General features: G+C 41.6%; 2 protein-coding genes across 8 annotated transcripts in view; both read left to right on the top strand.

The window, feature by feature from the left end:
- px (MAP7 domain-containing protein plexus) overlaps positions 1-22,065 on the top strand; it is a 159,126-nt gene that overhangs the window by 34,981 nt on the left and 102,080 nt on the right. For 4 of the 7 annotated variants that reach the window (XM_028185500.2, XM_028185504.2, XM_089735701.1 and 1 more), the window contains exons 3-4: positions 4,640-4,847; positions 21,358-21,569. In XM_028185500.2, coding sequence (XP_028041301.2) covers positions 4,640-4,847; positions 21,358-21,569 — 420 coding nt within the window. The remainder of the gene's footprint in view (positions 1-4,639; positions 4,848-21,357; positions 21,570-22,065) is intronic. The other 3 variants (XM_089735699.1, XM_089735700.1, XM_028185502.2) reach the window with 1 other exon arrangement.
- Positions 14,388-22,065, top strand: part of LOC149500736 (uncharacterized) — a 187,131-nt gene continuing 179,453 nt past the window's right edge. Inside the window, exon 1 of the mRNA XM_089735702.1 lies at positions 14,388-17,987. Within this exon, the coding sequence (XP_089591828.1) occupies positions 14,979-17,819 (2,841 nt within the window). The 5' untranslated portion in view covers positions 14,388-14,978 and the 3' untranslated portion in view covers positions 17,820-17,987. The remainder of the gene's footprint in view (positions 17,988-22,065) is intronic.

The raw sequence follows: 22,065 nt of genomic DNA, 5'->3' as shown, positions 1-22,065 counted from the left end.
AACAGGACATCGTTTGAATGCTCGTCTAATGGACCTGAGACTGAAGAGATGCCGCGCTTTGTTGAAGCGGTACGCGGGAAAAAATATCGGGAAATTCTTTTTTCGGATGAAAAAATTTTTACCGTAGAAGAGAGCTACAACAAACAAAACGATAAGGTGTACGCACACAGTAGTGAAGAAGCGAGCAACCGTATTCCGCGTGTCCAACGAGGTCATTTTCCATCCTCGCTCATGGTATGGTTGGGAGTTTCTTATTGGGGCTTAACAGAGGTACATTTTTGTGAGAAAGGTGTAAAAACGAATGCAGTGGTGTATCAAAATACAGTCCTGACGAACCTTGTGGAACCTGTTTCTCATACCATGTTCAATAACAGGCACTGGGTATTCCAACAAGATTCGGCGCCAGCTCATAGAGCGAAGAGCACACAAGACTGGCTGGCGGCGCGTGAAATCGACTTCATCCGGCACGAAGACTGGCCCTCCTCCAGTCCAGATTTGAATCCGTTAGATTACAAGATATGGCAACACTTGGAGGAAAAGGCGTGCTCAAAGCCTCATCCCAATTTGGAGTCACTCGAGACATCCTTGATTAAGGCAGCCGCCGATATTGACATGGACCTCGTTCGTGCTGCGATAGACGACTGGCCGCGCAGATTGAAGGCCTGTATTCAAAATCACGGAGGTCATTTTGAATAAACTTTAGTGTCATAAGAATCTATGTTTTGTTAAGTTAATTTTGGTATATGAATGGTTACATAATGAATAAACTTGTTTCAATTATTTGACATTAAACATGTGACATAATTTATGACCTGACTAGGTATAGTGTATTTGCAGATATCGAGCATCGTATTTCAATATTCTTGTCGGCTAAGCTTCATAGCCACGACCAGCGACACGACCTGACCCATCTGCTTGATGATTATTTAAATCTACTCCTCCGGTGCTGTCCTGTCTGCAAGCATACGCTTCGCAATGTCCTCATCCCAACCAATATAATGGTTGCATATTAATGTCATCACGTTAACCGCAGTATCATTACGGATCCTCCCGATCCATTAAAGGTTCTCTTAGGTACTTCAAGTACCTGTCACCGTCCTCGCCGAACCCGTCGCTTGCGACGAAGAGCTCGACGAGTAAATGAACCCATAGATACAGCCCACGGAGTTTCTCGCCGGATTTTCTCGGTGGGTCGCGTTTCCGATCCGGTGGCAGATTCTTCGAAGCATTGCTCTTGCTAGGGCCAGTGTTAGCAACACTTTCGACTTGAGCCCCGTGACCTCAATAGTAAGGTTACGCTGAAATGGTCCCTCAAGGCCATCAGCTGAGATAAGAAAAAAAAACCGCATTAAATAAAAACATATATGTTTGTGCGTAAACTCTTTCCTTCAGTCAGTTAATTAATACTAAAACCGAATCCAGTTGATAATGTTAAGTTAATGGCATTGACAATAGCACTAAATTGAATTAACATTGCAACCCAATTAAGTTGATACAAGATAAGTAACTGACGTCCGTGGTGGAGCCGGTCGGCTGTCGTCGTCACCGGTCGACTCTGATCCGGACCGGTGCGGTCGTTAATTGACGAATCGCTTAAAACTATTGACATATGACATTGGTTAATTTCGTGACTGTCAGCGCTCGTTTGTCGCTGTCTGGTGCGGAACACTGATTCAAGACAGAGGTGAAGGGCCTCCGAGACGATCTAACTGAGCGACTCAAATAAACATGGAGATTTTCGTTTAGAGAAACAAATGTCGTCGCCTTTTAGTTTGTCGGGTTGGTCGAAGGATTATGGGGATTAGGATATATTTAGCTTTAACCTATATGTTTTTTTGCCGAACCTCCTACGATGTCCCCGCGCCTAGGGGGCTCGCGGGGTATGTGGGACTCAACGATCTGCAAGAGTTGAGAGTAGACCGTGGGCCCAAGGAATTTTAGGGCCCACCCACTAAACGACTCCCCTGCACTCTTACACCCCACGTCCGATCTCCGTCCAGGGTCAAAACTCGGTCAGAGTAGGGGGGTTCCTTCGGTCAACACTACTAACCTATATGGCTGTATTAATGAAGGTGGCACCTAGGTTCGTTGATAGAATGATTAAGATTGCACAGCAATTGCAATAAAACCTCCAAGGTTTTGGATTCGGTGTACCTTTGATTGAAAGGTGTTTGGCTAAAAAGATTGTTATGCTTGATGACGACACTGCTTGCTTGGCATTACAGTGCCGAATTAAGTATTAATACAATGCGTAATATGTAGGTGTGTCACGTGTTCTTGTTTCAAAAGGTAGAGAATGAGTAAAGGCAGAGAGAGGTAACTGAGTGAGCATTGGAAGAAGTGGTTATTTGTGTGCCGCTAAATAGCTACATCCCTGGTTACTGTCGCAGCTTTATTTGTTAAATAAAAATCTATAGGCTTTTAATTAAACCAAAATACTGTACATTTTTTTTTATTGCTTAAATGGGTGGACGAGCTCACAGCCCACCTGGTGTTAAGTGGTTACTGGAGCCCATAGACATTTACAACGTAAATGCGGCACCCACCTTGAGATATAAGTTCTAAGGTCTCAGTATAGTTACAACAGCTGCCCCACCCTTCATGTATATTGTGTCACGACAGAAATAGGCAGTGTTTTATTGTATATGTGTTCTATTGTAATGTTCATTGTGTGTTGTGATATCATACATGATGCATCGTTGGTCTAAGATTCAATATGCCCGGTGTAATTGAACGAGTCCATTAGATTATTTCGTGATTTGATCCCCGGGCCTATACGAAATTTTCAAAAAAAGATGTGGTCGAGACAAAGACTGGGCTGCTGCGGCCTACAGTTTTCTTAATGTTAACTGAGGGGTTAAAGCAAGGATTACGTGTCTTAATAATCTATACTTCTATACTAATATAATATTATAAAGAGGAAAGATTCGTTTGTCTGTTTGTATTGAATAGGCTCCGAAACTACTGAACCGATTTGAAAAATTCTTTCACTGTTTGGAAGCTACACTATTCCCGAGTGATCTAGGCTATAATCTTTTTTGAAAAAAATTAGGTATCCTTACTAAAACTCCAATAATGTAACCTAAGGTGTAAACAAATTACCTAAAGTATTCTTTACATCGCGTGCCCTGCGAACACTATTGATGATAGAATAAAATAATGTGCTACGACTTCGTAGAACACATTATTATTAGCATACTTCTAACTACAGCATATTTCTAACTATTATAGTTATGCCGCAATAAGTGTTCTTTTATTTAAAAAAATAACACAATGTCAAAATAAAATATCGTTGAAATTTTTGTTAAAAACCCGAGCGGAGCCAGAGCGGGCCGCTAGTATAATAATAAAGACGCATGCAAGTAACCATGTACATAGGCAGCTAAATTGATATTGTGGATATATAATGTCGTGCGTGTGACAATGTCAACAATGTCCCATACAAAACGCATCGTTGCAATAGGTACCGAGTTCGCGTATAGCTCTATGGCAAAAAGGTAAAAGCGTTTCCCATTAGATTTTCCCATGCGTTGCGCATTGTTCATTTATTATTATTTGCTGTTAGGATTTTTTGCGGGTTTCTTGTTGAGAAATGTGCGCGTGATTACTTCTTGTGTGTTAACCAACTGCTGTGTTAAAAATGCTAAAATATAAGAACACTAGAAAGTACAGGTGAATAGACATTGGTAGTTAGAACTCCAGATAGCTTTCTAGGATACTGATCATGTTTTCATGTATAAGTTTTTTTAATCCCTTAGATGGGTGGATGAGCTCACAGCCCACCTGGTTGTTAAGTGGTTACTGGAGCCCATAGACATCTACGACTAAGTGAATAAGACTTAAGTGAATAAGTGACTACGAATAAATGAGTAATGTTTGTTAGTTTTTTCGACAAACCCTTCGGTATCGCTTCTCAGCGCGGGTGGCCATATTTTTCCCGATTATAAGTTTCGATGACCGCTTAGCACCGGATGGCTGTCTGTTTATGTGCCGATCTAAGCTCGCCCGTGCGTTTGTCCTAGTTGTGCTATTGTCCTTCCTGTTTCCGCTCTGAAGCAATCATGCATTCCGATCTGAGGGGCAAAATGTTTTTTGATCTAATGTACTGAAACTTCGAGAAAATATATCGAGAGTTGTTGTCTGTCCAACTACTCAAGTATGGGTTAACGTTTAGTAGACAATTCAAAGTAAATTGTTAATGTATTTTACGCCAAATCTTCCATTCCAAGTATCATTTAACCGTATCTTAGTCAGAAAACAGTCTTTCGTTACGGCATATAGAGCAGGATTGACGTAGTGTCGTAAGGGTTCTTGTAAGCGTGATTAGAAGATTACTTTATATATGCAACCTAACCCATGCATCAGCCCGCTGAGTTTCTCGCCGGATCTTCTCAGTGGGTCGCGATTCCGATCCGGTAGTAGATTCATTCGCGAGACAATTGCTCTTAGTTGTTATGTCTCCCTCAAAGGCGCTCGGGCAGTTGTTAGCAAATCCCACCCCTCCGGGCTGAGCCTTTGCTCGCCCACATGTCCTGGTGAAACTGGAAAGGCCTCCGGGCTAATCAAAGTTTTAATCTTTCAATCATAAAAAAAAGCTTTCTTTATATACGTAATGTAATCGTGTTGTATTCTCGTTTAGCAGAGCTCGGAGCCTTACTTCCCGTTTTTGGGCGCGCACGCTCCCCCCACCGGCTACAAGGCTGAAGGCGATGACGATGGCACCGTCAAGTGTTGCTGCGTCTGCTACACTTTCCTCCGGCAGCAGTGGGAGCAGTACGACAGGGAGAACAAACCCCACCACCAGAGGTTTTACTGGATGAAGAGATTGGACGGAAAACCTTTTATCGGTGAGTCTCGTATTTATATAATTATCACAACAGGGGTACTTTAGCATTACAATGAGTTGACAAGTTGACAGCGACTCTATTTTAAAAATTTCAGGTCAAATATGTTTTTGTGTACCGCAACTAATGTAATCTATAAATAAACAGGTAAGTGTCAAAAGAGTTTCTCGTATTTTTTGTCTTCTGATTGTTTATGGTAGATGTTAACGAGTTTTAGTGTTAATAAATAACATTTTGGAAACATTTTTTTATTATTTTAACAATAAAAACTATAAGTAACGAAACAAAGGGGAATGTAAAAAATGCATCTAAATATCCAGATGTTAGTGATTAAAATCGAATTTTGATAATTAGGCGAGCATTTCATATATTATTATGTGTCCATGTTAACTGGCGTGATCTACGGTCAGGTGTTCGGTTGGCATCAGCTGTCCACGCTGCTCTTTACGTATTCACGCAGTACGGACACGATAATGCGAACAATATTCGTCACGCGTTTATTATATTCGTTAAATAATTTCTGAAATTTTGGATAATACAATTTTGTATTTCAGGAAAAATTAATAATATTTAAATCATGTCGAGAAAATTTAAGAGCGGTTCTTCTTCTTCGTCGCTTCCTCATTACTGAGGGTCGTGACCACCTTGGTCTAGTTTTTGCACCGGCTTCCTCCAATGTTGCCTGCATTCGGCCTGCTTAATGGCGCCCAGGACGCTGGTGTTTGTGGCCTCTTTGACAATGTCCGTCCACCTGGTTGGCAATCTTCCTCGACTTCTCTTTCCTTCCGAAAAGAGCGGTTGGTTACTCGAAAAGCGTTTAATCTTCGTTTTTTCTAAAATTACAAAGTTTTATATTGTAGCTTATATATTGTAGCTTATGTATTTTAGGTATCTCCATTTACAACGATAAAAAGCAATGTAGTATCCATGTAGTTCGTTTTCCGACTTGCAAATTCACAATAATACATTTTTATTTAAGGTCAGGAATGTAGCGAGTGTATTGATGTTAAATAAAACATATTTTCCCATTAGTGAGCCTCGCTCCGGGGCCTGTAGCGCAGACCTCTAGGGCTGACTCCGTTGACGAATATTGTGATATTCTCTCAAATAATATTATTAGTGCAGAATTACTGTTTTGTTTTGTGTTCTATTTTAGTCTAGTGGAGAACACAAAATCGTCCCGCCTCGTGTAAGTCGAAATAACGGCTATGCTATTTTGAAGGATTATGATGTTATATGATTACTACAATCCACTGAATTTCTCGCCGGATCTTCTCAGTGGGTCGCGATTACCATCCGGTTATATGTACATACACCGAAGAACTGCTCTTACTAGGGTTGAGATTATCATACTTTCAAACATTACAATACTTTCAAATAGAGCTCCGTGAGCAAGAATAGCCCCTCGGCGCTACTGACAGATGTGTAGACAAAAAAATATGATTACGTCAAGTTACGAGTTACAGCTAGGCAACAGAAATAGGCGCAAGATTGATATCGACCCGTGCGACTGTAAATCCGTTACACTTGTAAAACGTGAGGGATGATTTGTGACTAACTGTAAAGGTTAATGAAGCGTCTGTCTGCAAGCAGTCTGGCCATGAGCTCGCAATGGCTTAGTCACATAGTCACACTACATCAAGATGATCTGACTTTTGTTTATTAGTTTGCGTTAATGAAGAGAGATCGGCTTAAAAACAAACGTCTCTAGACAAATGATACATGTCTTTAAATTTGGAAGCTGTAATTTTCTTTGAAATGTTAGATTTTATGATGATTAGAAACACTAAATACAAAATCCCTCCTCCTCCGTGCGTCGTATTCCTCAATTCTGAGGGTCGTGACATTTACTGAGCACTTTTGTTAGGACTATGTTCCTCCATTCACTTCTGTCCTCCGCGCAGTGGATAGCGACATTGATGCTGGATTCCAAAGTCGTCTTAATCTGATCGGACCAGCGCATGGGACTACGCCCCCTAGGCCTCTTTCCTTCCACTTTGCCGGTAATGAGAAGTCTTTCGAATACAAAATTAATCACCTATTTTTAAATACGCGGCTTTTCGTGAGGGGTCTAAGCATGCTACAGAAGTGCGATGTGCGAGCTGGCTGTTCATAGTCGAAAAAATCGGTTGTCTGTAAAGTCGGTTTACTGACGGTAGTTGAACGTGACAACGTCATAATAAAATACGCCTCAGAGCGAGGTAACGCCGCATGAGTCATGTTTTTTCGTGCGTGCAGCCGGCTCCATCGTATTATAGGACGTTGTCACGTCAAAAAAACTACGAATAAATCAAAAAAAATTAATAATTGTAGTATTGGAATCTCGTTGCGACCTCACTCGTCCCTACAACGTTGCATTGAGTGGACGTCGTAAATCCGCCAGTCTTTCCGCTTCGCATCGATCCGCGGATAAATAATATTAAAACAAAGCACGCTAACATTCCGCGAGAGAGCTTTGTTGTAACGTTTTCGTGCGTAGGACTTGATGTATTCAACGTTTGTATTCTTCTATATTTCTTATATTTATTGGTTTGAAGTTCAGAATTTGGTTAGTCAAATTGTATAACATTTTTGCATTTGCGAGTAGCAGTAGACATAACTTTAGAAATGACTGGAAATTGGAATGTCATTGATTTGAAAAGTTGGGTTTGTATATAATCTGTCTCATCATCATCATCACCTCAGCCTGTCCACTGTCCACTGCTGAACATGGGCTTATCCTCCAATTGATGTCCAGTGGGGCCGGTCCATTGCCGCCTGCATCCAACGTGCAATAATCTGTATATTTATATGAAATTTTGGGGAACATTTTAATTGAGAAAAATGGTTAATAAATTGGATTCTGGTAAAACCGGTTGTGGCGGTAGCCATCACAGAACGCAAGGTATTTGACAGATGTCTGAATCTCGCTTACGACATTTTCAACATAAGCTTGCATATATACCTACATGTTCGGAACAACAACATTCGGACCGTCGGTCATATCACCCGCTCGGTAGAAGATCTTCCCTTTGTCCTATACCTACACCGGGAAATAATTATCAATATAATAAACTTAAAATATATACAGCGATATTGTAAAAGTGTAAACACACTAAAATGTACATCAATCAGTTATTATTTATAAGATTATATTATAAAATACAACAACGTATGTTGTTCTGACCTAAGCCTCGTAGCCACCGAACCCTGTGTCGTGCTCTCTGTAAACAGTTCCCCTTCATGACTTCATTTAACATTTAAAATTTTCAGTTTCTCACTACGGAGAAATACATTTTTACGTAATTAATGTCTTATCAAATATTATTTCAAGTGTTCTAAAGCCAATTTATGAAATTTACTAAAGTTGCTTCCTGTCTGTGAATACTTTTAAAGAGTTATGGATATGATAGCTCGAGTTCCAATGGGTCATAGTAATGATTTACCACCTGGAGGGCCAAATACTCTCAATCTGTAAGATAGTTAATGCATAATCTAATGTTTCTCGAATGTATCTCTAATGTAGAATTTTGCTAATGGTAGGGCATGTTCTGACCCTGTACGGGTAGATACTACCGACCTGCCTATTTCTGCCGTGAGGCAGTAGTAATGCCTCTCGGTTTCAAGATTATGGTAGCGGTGGAATTATAAAACTGAGACTTGGAACTTATGTCTCGAAAGTGGGTGGCGGCATTTACGTTTTTGGCATTTGCCACCAGGTGCGCCGTGGTTTCGTCCACCCATCTAAGCAATGAATTAATAAAACTAGCTAAATGCGGTATCTGCGCTCGTAACTGCTTTTCGACAAATCTCTGGGTTAATCACTACTGGTGTAGTAAATCAGAATTCAAAAAGCAGTTTATGAACGTTCACGTCGTGAGGTTTATAAGTTCCGGTACCCCTTGCACTTTCGCTCTAGCGTCCGGCCTCCCCTGAGGGCAGAACCCGAGCTCCCGTACCCACTTAAAAACGTTTTTTTCCCGCATTCTTTTAAATATCTCATTATATAGTTTTGAGGTTATTAAATAAAACAGTTTAATATTTTTTTTTGTGCCCGCATGTTTGCGCAGCTACTTAAACGAAATCAGAATAGAGTAGACAATACAAAAATAATAATTTATTAATCAAATTACTGTTAGCAGAACGTATAGTAACACTGGCACGTGGCATGGGATAATGCCAGGAGACGTCAGGATCCTAACATCTCAGAGGAAAGGCGGAAATATAACGCTGCTTCCAGGTCCTACAAGAAGGTTATTGCCAAGGCGAAGTCGGAGCACGTTGCTAGAGTTGGCGAGCGACTAAATAGCTATCCCTCTGGGAGCCGTGCTTTTTGGTCGCTCGCCAAAGCTGCAGAAGGAAACTTTTGCAGGTCTAGTCTCCCACCACTGCGCAAGTCCGATGACAGTTTGGCCCATAGTGCGAAAGAGAAGGCTGACCTTCTGGTCAAACTCTTTGCCTCGAACTCGACCGTGGACGACGGGGGTGCTACACCACCGAACATCCCCCGGTGTGATAGCTCCCTGCCTGAGATCTGCTTCACGCAGTGTGCAGTCAGGCGGGAGCTCCGACTCCTGGACGTCCATAAGTCGAGTGGGCCAGACGGCATCCCTGCAGTGGTTCTGAAAACGTGCGCCCCTGAGCTGACGCCTGCGCTAACGCGTTTGTATCGCCTCTCTTATTGCACTAACAGGGTTCCGTCTTCATGGAAGACCGCCCACGTCCACCCTATCCCCAAGAAGGGTGACCGGTCGGACCCATCGAGCTATAGGCCTATCGCGATAACTTCCTTGCTTTCCAAGGTGATGGAGCGAATAATAAATATACAACTCCTGAAGTATCTGGAGGATCGCCAGCTGATCAGTGACCGACAGTACGGTTTCCGTCACGGTCGCTCAGCTGGCGATCTTCTTGTATACCTTACTCACAGGTGGGCTGAAGCCTTGGAGAGCAAGGGCGAGGCTCTTGCTGTGAGCCTTGATATCGCGAAGGCCTTCGACAGGGTCTGGCATAGGGCACTTCTATCGAAGTTACCATCTTACGGAATCCCCGAGGGTCTCTGCAAGTGGATCGCTAGCTTTTTGGATGGGCGGAGCATCACTGTCGTTGTAGACGGTGACTGCTCTGATACCATGATCATTAACGCTGGCGTTCCACAAGGCTCGGTGCTCTCCCCCACGCTTTTCATCCTGTATATCAATGACATGCTGTCTATTGATGGCATGCATTGCTATGCGGATGACAGCACGGGGGATGCGCGATATATCGGCCATCAGAGTCTCTCTCGGAGCGTGGTGCAAGAGAGACGATCAAAACTTGTGTCTGAAGTGGAGAACTCTCTGGGGCGAGTCTCCGAATGGGGTGAATTGAACTTGGTTCAATTCAACCCGACAAAGACACAAGTTTGCGCGTTCACTGCGAAGAAGGACCCCTTTGTCATGGCACCGCAATTCCAAGGAGTATCCCTGCAAGCTTCCGGGAGTATCGGGATACTTGGGGTCGACATTTCGAGCGATGTCCAATTTCGGAGTCATTTGGAAGGCAAAGCCAAGTTGGCGTCCAAAATGCTGGGAGTCCTCAACAGAGCGAAGCGGTACTTCACGCCTGGACAAAGACTTTTGCTCTATAAAGCACAAGTCCGGCCTCGCGTGGAGTACTGCTCCCATCTCTGGGCCGGGGCTCCCAAATACCAGCTTCTTCCATTTGACTCCATACAGAAGAGAGCCGTTCGGATTGTCGATAATCCCATTCTCACGGATCGCTTGGAGCCTCTGGGTCTGCGGAGGGACTTCGGGTCCCTCTGTATTTTGTACCGCATGTTCCATGGGGAGTGCTCTGAGGAATTGTTCGAGATGATACCAACGTCTCGTTTTTACCATCGCACCGCCCGCCACCGGAGTAGAGTTCATCCATACTACCTGGAGCCACTGCGGTCATCCACAGTGCGTTTCCAGAGGTCTTTTTTGCCACGTACCATCCGGCTATGGAATGAGCTCCCCTCCACGGTGTTTCCCGAACGCTATGACATGTCCTTCTTCAAACGAGGCTTGTGGAGAGTATTAAGCAGTAGGCAGCGGCTTGGCTCTGCTCCTGGCATTGCTGAAGTCCATGGGCGACGGTAACCACTTACCATCAGGTGGGCCGTACGCTCGTCTGCCTACAAAGGCAATAAAAAAAAAAAAAAAAAACTTCAGAAATCAGCCACGGACCTGCGGCTCGGCGCCGAACGCGATGAAATGGTGCTCTTAGGCACCACAACCACCAGTCCCCGTCCTTGTCGAACCCGTCGCTTGCGACGAAGGGCTCGACGAGCGAATTAACCCACAGACACAGCTCACTGAGTTTCTTGTCGGATCTTGTCAGTGGGTCGCGTTTCAGATCTAATGGTAGATTCTGCGAAGCACTGCTCTTGCTAGGGCCAGTGTTAGCATCAATCCGGTTTGAGTCCCGTGAGCTCACCTACATGTTAGGACGAAACTGAAATAGCCTCTCAAGGCTATCAGCATAGGTAGAAAAAAAAAGAGATGAAATATTATATACCATTTCATCTCTGCTCAACCATTTTTTTTCACAGAACAATAAAAATGAAATTAACATATTTAGCAATATGTAACAGTTGGAAACGTTGGACGTTATCAAATATTGTTTCAAGTGGTGTTTGCACATTCACGTGGCATCAAAGCGTCCGTTTACAACCCTATGATAATCCGGCTTTAGGATTTTAGAGTCCGGAACGATGATAACGTTACGAATGTGTTCAGTATAAAATCATAAAGGGCTTTTAACGTTTATTAAAGGTTCTCGGAATTCAAATCACAGACGACGAAAATATCGTTCCGTATTCACTAGTACCTAGTACTCACCAGTACCTAGTACTCACTAGTAGTAATTCTATTCCATTTATACTACATTTATATTCCATTTATACACTGAGTCGTATTATAAGACTTCACTTTTTGTGGCTTTTCACCCAGTATCGGGGCGTTATCGGCTTGACTTCCTGTGGTACTTTTTTTATCCTCGAGAAATTCAGCGGCCTGATGCTATGGGCTGCTGCGTTGCCGTGCTCGGCCAGGCTTAAACGAGTTTACGATAAGGCTCAAAATCTGGAACGCATTTGACCTTTCTGAATGAACCCCTTTAAATATACGATTTCTACTAAGGCCTCGATTTTTCTATCTCTTTTCATCTTTAAAAGAAAGAACAAAGAAAAAATATAATACAAATAATGAATGATCTTGAGGTGTCAGTGATTATGGTCGGATATCGACTACGGAGCGAACATGCGATATGCTGCTGAGATAAAACTTGAATGAACAGTGACGTATTTTATCCAACGGCCAACACTGTTGAACATTCTCGGCGCACTTTCGCATTACATCGTCATCGTGTGAACGTTACGTGCGACCAGTCACGGCGGACCACCACTTGAATATGGGGGTTAGAATAGATCAGTCAAGGGGGACCACCGTTTGTGTATGGGGGTTAGAATAGGTTGATTGGTTGTGTCGACCTCTGCGAGCTTGCAATACGTATTACCAGTGCTCTAAAAATCATTTTGAACCCGCAAAAATAAGTCCAAGTCATTTAGCCTTTATTCGCTTACCTAGTAATCAAATTATATACCTAGTATATATAATAATTAATTCTACTGATGTTAGAAAATGGGACCCGTAATACTTATTTAGAATTATTCTTAATTTCTCTCTTTAAAGAATTGAGATTGCCTCTGCAATCGACATAACATTCTACATGATTACGATTTATATTCCGATTGTCAGATTGGATTTTTTATTTTTCATTAGATCGTTATCACATAATACTTAGAAAATCTTAAGCAGTGGGACACATTAAAAATGGCATTTACGCCGTTGAGTTTTATAAGGAGAAGCTAGTTTTTCTGCCGCAAACCAGTTGTAATATCTCGGTATGAAGACTAGAATAACCGTTATAATACAATTTAGACTCTGTTCAGATAAGACTGCGGGTGGCGATGTTGCATAGTCTTAGGGCTCTCGTGACCATCGAATACCAAGCGGTATCACTGGATAATGTACCAACGAAATAAAAAAAACAATTCTAACTTCTAACTAAAATTTACGTGAGAATGGATTAGGTCCCGAAAGGTCAGGATTACTAATGATAGATTGATGATCTTGTGAAGATTTTTCTTAGTTATTTTATTAATGAAGCGTTTCGTTGTGTTTATTTTCGCAAGCATTCAACGTGCCCGCAATGGATGCATTACGAGATTTATTATTGTTGTGGCGGTAGCCATCACAGAACACAAGATATTTGAGAGATGCCTGAATCTCGCTTACGATATTTTCAAGATAAGCTTGCATATATACAAGTTCCGAACAACAACATTCGGACCGTCGGTCTACAGAGCAATATCACCCGCTCGGTGGAAGATCTTCCTTTTGTCGTATATTCCTACAACTGGTTACCCCGACGTGATATTCCTACAATTGTATACGTTGAGATCCACTTATTTTATAAGTACATTGGGTTTTTGTCTTGCACTTTATTTGTACCGGGTGTGACGTTCCGCGTACTTTTCCAATAGCTTTCGATACCTATATGGCATGTGTAAGCTGTGAAAGTTGACAACAGAGCGAAGTTCGAAAGGATAGGATAAAAAATTGGATGTACTAAGGATTGGTTGGGTGAGTGGACTAAAGACTGCTTAACAAGTTTGTGTGCCGATTTTTACTGGTGGTAGGACCTCTTGTAAGTTCACACGGGTAGGTACCACCACCCCACCTATTTCTGCCGTGAAGCAGTAATGCGTTTCTGTTTGAAGGGTGGGGCGGCCGCTGTAACTATACTGAGACCTTAGAACTTGTATCTCAAGGTGGGCGGCGCATTTACGTTGTAGATGTCTATGGGCTCCAGTGACCACTTAACACCAGGTGGGCTGTCAGCTAGTCCACCCATCCAAGCCATAAAAAAAAATTGTGTGTCGATTTTTACATTGCGTATACAGATGTGTTGTTTTTCTAAGCCAACATAAGACATGCTAGCAGCTACTTCGTCAAGTACAATATCATCTTTTCAAATACTAATTAATCATCATGAACTTATTAAGATGAAGTTATTTGTTAAGGAAATTTATTAATATATTCCTTTTAATACTATACAACCATTATATGTATGTATGTATGTATGTATGTGTGTATTTATGTATGTATGTATGTATATAATTTTTGTAACTTAATATAAATTTCATTGCACCTACCACTATCCACTCTGCACTACCTTTGGTTGACTGGTAGAGAATGCCTTAGGCATTAAGTCCGCCGATGTAAATTTTACATGAAGCGTAATAAATAAATAAATAAATAAATAATTTATTTTCGAATCGCCGACCTATAAAGGAATAAAGTAACATAATAAAAATACATATTCGTAATTAATTTTATCGGTATACGTAGCGGTTGCTTTTAAACCGTACGAGTAGTGTAGGCAGCGTATGTTATAAAAAAAACATATTATGTCATCACCATAGCCGGTATCTATCAATCGATTTTATATGAATATCGTAATCGCATTTTTATATATATATTTTTTTTTATTGCTTAGATGGTTGGACGAGCTCACAGCCCACCTGGTGTTAAGTGGTTACTGGAGCCCATAGACATCTACAAAGTAAATGCGCCACCCACCTTGAGATATAAGTTGTAAGGTCTCAGTATAGTTACAACGGCTGCCCCGTCCTTCAAACCGAAACGCATTACTGCTTTACGGCAGAAATAGGCGGGGTGGTGGTACCTACCCGCGCAGACTCACAACAGGTCCTATCACCAGTAAAAATCCGTATAAAAATCCAGTAAAAAACCAGTATATATCAGGCGACAAGTAAAATATAAGCATAAACACCGTATCAGCGTAAAGCAGACGAGGGATTTGACACTAGACTCTTTAGCTCTTTGATGTTCTTTAAATAGGACGGTGAGTGGCGATCTATGACCGGCAATTAGTGTCTCGCGTGTGACGTATGGGGGAGACATTTTCACGGATCGCTTAGTCCTGTGCGCAACTTTTTGTAATTAAAAATACTAGAGGCCCCGCAGTAGTCGAAATTCGACTATAATTAATTGGAATTATATTATATATTATATATTTTATAATTATTTATAACGATTTTAAATAATGAATAGTCCCACAAGGGCAACATGCCCTCATTGTCCGGGTTCCACACGCCTTTTTGTGGTGCCCCGGGGTCTAAATGTGCATATTTCTCATATGCATAAAGACAGCCAGATACAGCCGTCGATACTGCCTCGGGTGCCGTGTGCTGTAACTGCTGATGCTCATCCACAAGCCCAGAGTGTTATCCATACTCTAGACGATTTGGCATCTTACAAAAATAAAATTCCTGTGCTTAAGCACATCCCTAAGGGGGCCAGGAATTTAGTCGCAGGAAAGCTCAGAGTGATTATGGACGGCTGCATAAACAATAACGGTGTGGAGGACTGGGTTTCCTTGTTGTCATTTTCTTACACGACTCTGAGAATTCCAGATCGAGGTGACCCCCGTTCGCTTACTGCAAAGGTTAAGGAGAATGCAAACAATAATAGCCCGTATTTTTTAGAGGACTTCAAACACAAGCCACGATCCGTTGTCAAAAGAATCGAAGCCAAGGTTCATGAGGGTGATTTGCGTGGAGCTGTCCGTCTTTTAGTGTCGGAGGATTCTTTAGCACCTTTTAACGATGAGACCTTAAGCGCATTACGTGATAAACATCCTACTCCTTTTCGTCCCTTATCATTGCCGCCAGCGCCTGATTCTAGTTGCCCTTTTTTGACTGTCAACTCGGAGGATGTTGCAGACGCAATTAGTTCCTTTTATAGCGGCTCTGCACCTGGCCTTGATGGTCTACGTCCAAACCATTTAAAGGAGCTTATTTCCCCTTCCGCCGGTGAAAATGGTGTTCGTCTATTGCACTCAATTACAGACTTATGCAATTTCATACTAAGAGGTACGGTTAATGTACAGGTGTGTCCTTATTTGTACGGAGGTAGCTTATGCGCTCTAACTAAGAAGGACGGCGGAGTGAGACCAATTGCGGTGGGGTCTGTGCTGCGTCGTCTCGCTGCCAAGCTTGGGTGTCGGTCTGTAAGGAATGAAATGGCCTCGTACTTGCAGCCCCACCAGCTGGGCTTCGGGATTGCTCTTGGGTGTGAGGCCGCCATTCATGCTACCCGTGCATTTGCTATGAGCAGGGAGAACTGTAACAGTGCAATTGTAAAGCTTGATATAAGGAATGCTTTTAATAGCTTAGAGAGAGATATCATTTTAAATGAAATCAAGGAAAATATTCCGGCTTTATACCCATTCTTGTATCAGTGTTACGGCTCTTCCAGCAAGTTGTTCTTTATGGAATCTTCCATTGACTCAGAGGTAGGTGCCCAGCAGGGCGATCCTCTTGGCCCATTAATTTATAGTCTTGCTATCCACAGCATTATAAAGACCGTCAAGTCACCTTTAAACCTATGGTATTTAGATGACGGCACAATAGGTGGTCCCCCAGATTCCGTGCTAGACGACATCAGACTTTTATTTCCGAAGTTGCGAGATGTCGGCTTGGAGGCTAATACTGGGAAATGTGAGGTATACTTTTCTACTGAAGTATCAGCAAGCGTAGTTAATGATTTTCAGGAGTTGGTTCCAGGTATCAAAGTTTTGAATAAAAGTAATTTCATTTTGCTTGGTACTCCAATATTTCAGGATGGAGTTCCAAGTTCTCTGGAAATAAAAAGGCAGTTATTGTCGTCATTGCGCGGCAACCTGTTGAGCTTATCATCTCACGTGGCTCTCGTCTTGCTTCGTTGTTGCTTTTCGATGCCTCGTTTGACGTATTTGGTGAGAACTTGTCCAACGTGGCTTTTCACTCAAGATGTGGCCCAGCTTGATGCTTTGTTGAGGGATACACTGGAGACTATTTTAAACGTAAGCTTGGATGACAGACAATGGTGCCAGGCTGTTTTACCTATACGTCATGGCGGCCTGGGGGTGCGACAAATGGAGCGTACTGGGCTCGCTGCTTTCCTGGCTTCGTGTTATGGGGTTGTAGACTTTGTTGCTAAGTTACTGGGTACGAATGGTGATGGATCTACGATTCCGTTTGCGAGCGAGGCTTTGGCGGCTTGGGGCCTTTTATGTCCGAATGAGGCGCTCCCGGTGAACAGGAGCTCGCAGAGGTGTTGGGATGATGTGCTGTGCAAGCTGACTTTGTCAACTTTGCTGGGAGACGCCACTGGAGTTGAATTAGCGCGCCTGAAAGCGGTCTCCAGTCCGGAATCTGGTGCTTGGTTGCAAGCATTGCCTTCACCACAGCTGGGGACACTTCTTGATAATAATTCATTGAGAGTGGCCACAGCTTTGAGACTCGGTTGCAGCATTTGCGAGCCCCATCGATGTGTCTGTGGTAGTATGGTGGATGCCGCCGGACTGCATGGACTGAGTTGTGTTAGATCGGCTGGCCGCTTCCCGAGACACCATGCACTTAATGATATTATTCGACGTGCTTTGGTCTCCGCAAATATCCCGTGTGTGTTGGAACCACCAGGCCTCAGCAGGTCGGATGGTAAGAGGCCGGATGGTTTGACTCTGATTCCTTGGGAAAAGGGACGCTGCTTGTTATGGGACGCAACCTGTAGCTGTACGTACGCGGCGTGTCATTTATCTGGGACCCGACAATGTGCGGGCTTTGCTGCTGAGGCGTCGGCTAAAACGAAGCATGCTAAGTACGATGCTCTAAAATCTACATACCTGTTTGTTCCAGTGGCAGTGGAAACGACGGGTGTGTGGAGTTCGGAGGCCAAAAAGTTTATTGCCGCAATTGGCCACCGCCTCAGAGGGCAGGGCCACGATCCTCGGTCTGGGTCGTACCTGGTTCAGAGATTATCCATCGCCATACAGCGTGGCAATGCTGCTAGCGTAATGGGTACTTTCGGGCCGGGTGCGATCCAGAGTGGCTTGTTTGACTAGCCGATGCCTACGCGCGCATTGCTATTAGCGTTGACCTTTATGTTACTTATGACGACGCTTGCAGCTGAAAGTAAGTATTGTACTTTTTGACGAAGCATGTTGCTGATAACTTTATTTCTGTAATCTGACGAAGCATGTTGCGGATAATAACATGTACTTTTAGGTTAGGTGTTCTTTTTTTTAATAATTTAATAAAGTTTTAAAAGATTTATATAGAGAAAATTGGAATTATAAGTTTGTTCACTATTATGATTGTATTTTATACTTCTATAATCACAAATTTCGCCAAGGCTATGAACTATGACTGATGACTATGAAAAATATTAACAAAGACAAACAATATTTAATCTATTCTCAATTTGACAACAGACGCTAAGAACAAAAGTTTGACAATACATAGTATGCATGCGTGTGTGCGTCAAATACATGGTATGTAGTGTGTGTAATGTTTTCTTTATTGATTTAATGTATCTTTTATGCATTATTTTAAAAAAACATTAGCTTTGTGCACTTCTTTATATTCTCTATAAGTGTGGAAAATTTCATACTCCTCCGTCCGCACAATTTTCGTAAAAAGGGATACAAAGTTTTTGCTTCACGTATTAATATATAGATATATAATAAATTATTTACACACAAATTATGGGAAGTCACTAGAAACGCGTCCGATCAGAAGGAATTGATCGAATTGTACATATAGTTTATTAAAACAGCTTAAAAACAGATTTAGATAATGATAAAGTAAATGACATTTGCTTACTTTACTTAATTAAAACAAATGCACAAGTTTTCGCTTGAAAGAAAATTTCATGTATATTTTGGCGATAAAATAGAAATTTTGAAGACAGTAGTGATCAGTCAGGTTTCAGACAAGCTTATTTATGATAAACAGATCGCAAGTCTGCAATAGGGAATGTACAAGAAGGAATCTCAACTTGATCTGTACAAGCTATTTCTATTATTTTCTCTACTTCTATTGTAAGTGCATGTGTATTAACAGATATCGAATTTTGGCGATGTATTTACATTGACAGTGGCAAGAAAAATGGCTTAATTCTTACTATAATTCCCGTGACTTTATCTTAACTTTTTTACTACATGCAAATCCCTAAGACAGTTATAATGTGAACATCTCAATCTACCGCCATTCTATACCGGCTCTTTATACAGATACTCTTGACTAATTTGGTACAGAATTAAACAGGAGATTGGTACCTACTAGTGTAGGCTCACAATGTACAACCAGACTTCAGCCTTATTAACGTAGTACTATTAATTATTAATGACGTAAATTTTAATAATTTTAGAGCAGAATATGTTTTTTTTCTCTTACAACATAATCTCTGGCCTATGACTTCTGAGGATGTAATGTCTTGAACTTTAGTGATATGAACATTCTACGTACACAAAACGGGGCTCATTATATATATAATGTATATATATAAGAATATTATTAAAGCAAAGTGCGTTCGTTTGACCTTCTTTAATGTGGCAGTGGAGCAAGGAATTTACAATTGTTTTTGAAATTAAATGAAATTAGGTTTGAAAAACGCTATTGGAAAACGCTATGGGAACGCACGACTCTCTTGCGTCACAAAAAAATGATTGAAAATGATTGAATGGCGATGACGTCACAAGTGGCACTCTGAATTTTTCTTTCTCTTTTCTTTGAACTTTGACATCTACCCGCAAAATCCTTTATTAACTAACTTGCTTTCAAAAGTAACATATTTTTTTTGTGAAACAACTTTGATAATCAACGAGTCTAGATCAATTCTGTGAAATCTAGAAGAGACGTTCGTTTTTTAATATAGATTTTGTCAAATTATATTTTTGAAGGCAGTCTTTTGCGAAAAAAAAAGTACATTAATCAAGGTGGCTTAATTCAAAATGAATACTGAATCACAAGATTCAACTATAAGACTGTATTGTTTTTCAATGAATTGAAGCCCGTATAAATAATTTAAAGGCCTCGTTGTCGTCATGCGAACTAACGAAGTCAGTCGGTCACTTTCACTTGCGGGTCGAGGCCTCCGTCTCGTGCGCTTCGGAATTGTTCAATAACTGTACTTCATTCTGAACTAGACGACCTTACCTACAATATTATGTCATACACACTAATTATCTATGTTATGATTTTTGCTTTTGCGTGTGCTAGTCATTCTCCTGCCCTTCTCCCAGTCATCTGGGGTCGGCGCATCATGTTTTCTCCTTCCATACGCCTCTATCGTATACATTTTCTTCACTCACTCTCCTCTTACACGTATCGTCTTTCACGCAATCCATCCATTCTTTCTTAGGTCGACCTCTTCCTCTATATCCTTCCACGTTCATAATTAACACTCTCTTACCAACCTCATTTTCATCTCGTCTCATCACATGTCCATACTATCCCAAACGCGCACTTCTCAGCTTCTCTGTCACAGGCGCCACTTTCAGACTTCCTCTAACATATTCATTCCGTATTCTATTCATTCTCGTTACTCCACACATCCATCGCAACATCGCATCTCTGCTGCATGAAATCTCTTTTCATCCGCCACTATAGTCGTCCAACAAGCGTGTGCGTGTGTTTAGTACTAAATGGAAATCAGTTTATATTGAATGTAACATTAAATGTAGTTCAATATATTCATGATTCTTTCATTGTTAATATCCAAAGACCTGTTTCGTTTCTGTTAACATTTAGCAATAGCACGACGCCTTAACAGACCCAATGAAATGTTAATTATGACCTATGACCTAGTGCTGTCGTAGATGTGACCTTACACAGAAGATGTCGGGGCATTACACGCGGTCGAGGTCATTTTGTTCGACGGTGAATGGAGAATTTGTAACGAGCTTTGAATGAAAGGGAAATGTTTTTAAACGACGTATAGAAAAGGAGTTTTTATTTTGTATTTGTATTTTAATGTACCTTTTTATTAATTTTGCGGACGAGCTGAGACGGACCACCAATCAAATGTTTGACTGAATGATAATTTTATTATTCTTTCGTCAAAAAGTTGTTTTATGTCTGAATACACGTCGTATAAAATATTAAATACGTATGTTTTAATCTTGTTACTAAAAATATTCTCAAGATACAACAACATCGGCCACAAGAGTCGAAATTGTTTTTTGCTTTCAACGTGTACACAGAACCATTCTAGAAGTAAATTTTATTTATCTACCGTCAATACGGCTCAATCTATTGGATATTTTTTGTTTATTATTTTACTAGGAAAATTTAATACGAACCTTAACATATATTTGCACACCGGGCATCACCGACGCTTCGATAAAATTTGTAAAATATTGAGCATTATGCAGAGTTTATTTTAGCTGTAATTCCTGTTTTGCCTTACATTATGCTATTTATTAGGGTATTAATTTCAACTGATGAGATGGCCTGTTTTATTACCCTTTATATTGGAATTGAGTCATAATAATGTGGGTCTATAGTGAATTCTTAAAGTGGACTAAAATTTTAATATCATTAACGTGCAAACAATTCACATAAACATGATAAAATATTTGTCATAAATAAAATTTCCAGGTGCGGACATGTCCTTCCAAGGTGAATACGCAGCGCAAGTCTTAGGACTCTCGAACGACGCGTCGACTACCCCGGCTCCCCGGGAGGAGCCCCCGGCCGCCTCGCCCCGGCCCACCTCGCGGACTCTATACCCCACTGACCCGGCGCCGCCTGCATCCTCGCCTTTCAGGAAAGAAGAGAAGGAAACGAATCATGTCAATAAATTTGTTAATGTGAGTACTCTCTACGGTTATCGGAACGAGCAGACGAGACAGCGGTCTGACTACAACCGCCGTGGATGCCATCAAGAAGAACATTCTTTGCATATATTTTTTATTGCTTAAATGGTTGGACGAGCTCACAGCCCACCTGGTGTTAAGTGGTTACTGGAGCCCATTGACATTTACGACGTAAATGCGCCACCCACCTTGAAATATAAGTTCTAAGAACTCAATTACAACAGCTGCCCTGCCCCACCCTTCAAACCGTAACGCATTACTGCTTCACGGCAGAAATAGCAGGGCGATGGTACCTACCCGCGCGGACTCACAAGAGGTCCTAACACCAGTAAAAACATCAACATCACACACACATACATATAGACACTTTACGTAAATTTTTCTCTGACGAGCGCCTTTCGCTTTATCCCTACTCTGCGGCCGACCGTCACGCGACATGCAACACACAGATGAAAAGCTAATCCGATATAAAGAAACAGCATTCGTTTCT

The sequence above is a fragment of the Bombyx mandarina genome, chromosome 20, assembly GCF_030267445.1.
Source record: "Bombyx mandarina strain Sakado chromosome 20, ASM3026744v2".
Classification (NCBI taxonomy): domain Eukaryota; kingdom Metazoa; phylum Arthropoda; class Insecta; order Lepidoptera; family Bombycidae; genus Bombyx; species Bombyx mandarina.
The sequence above is the reverse complement of the archived record's forward strand: the minus strand, read 5'-3'. Positions and strand labels throughout refer to the sequence as shown.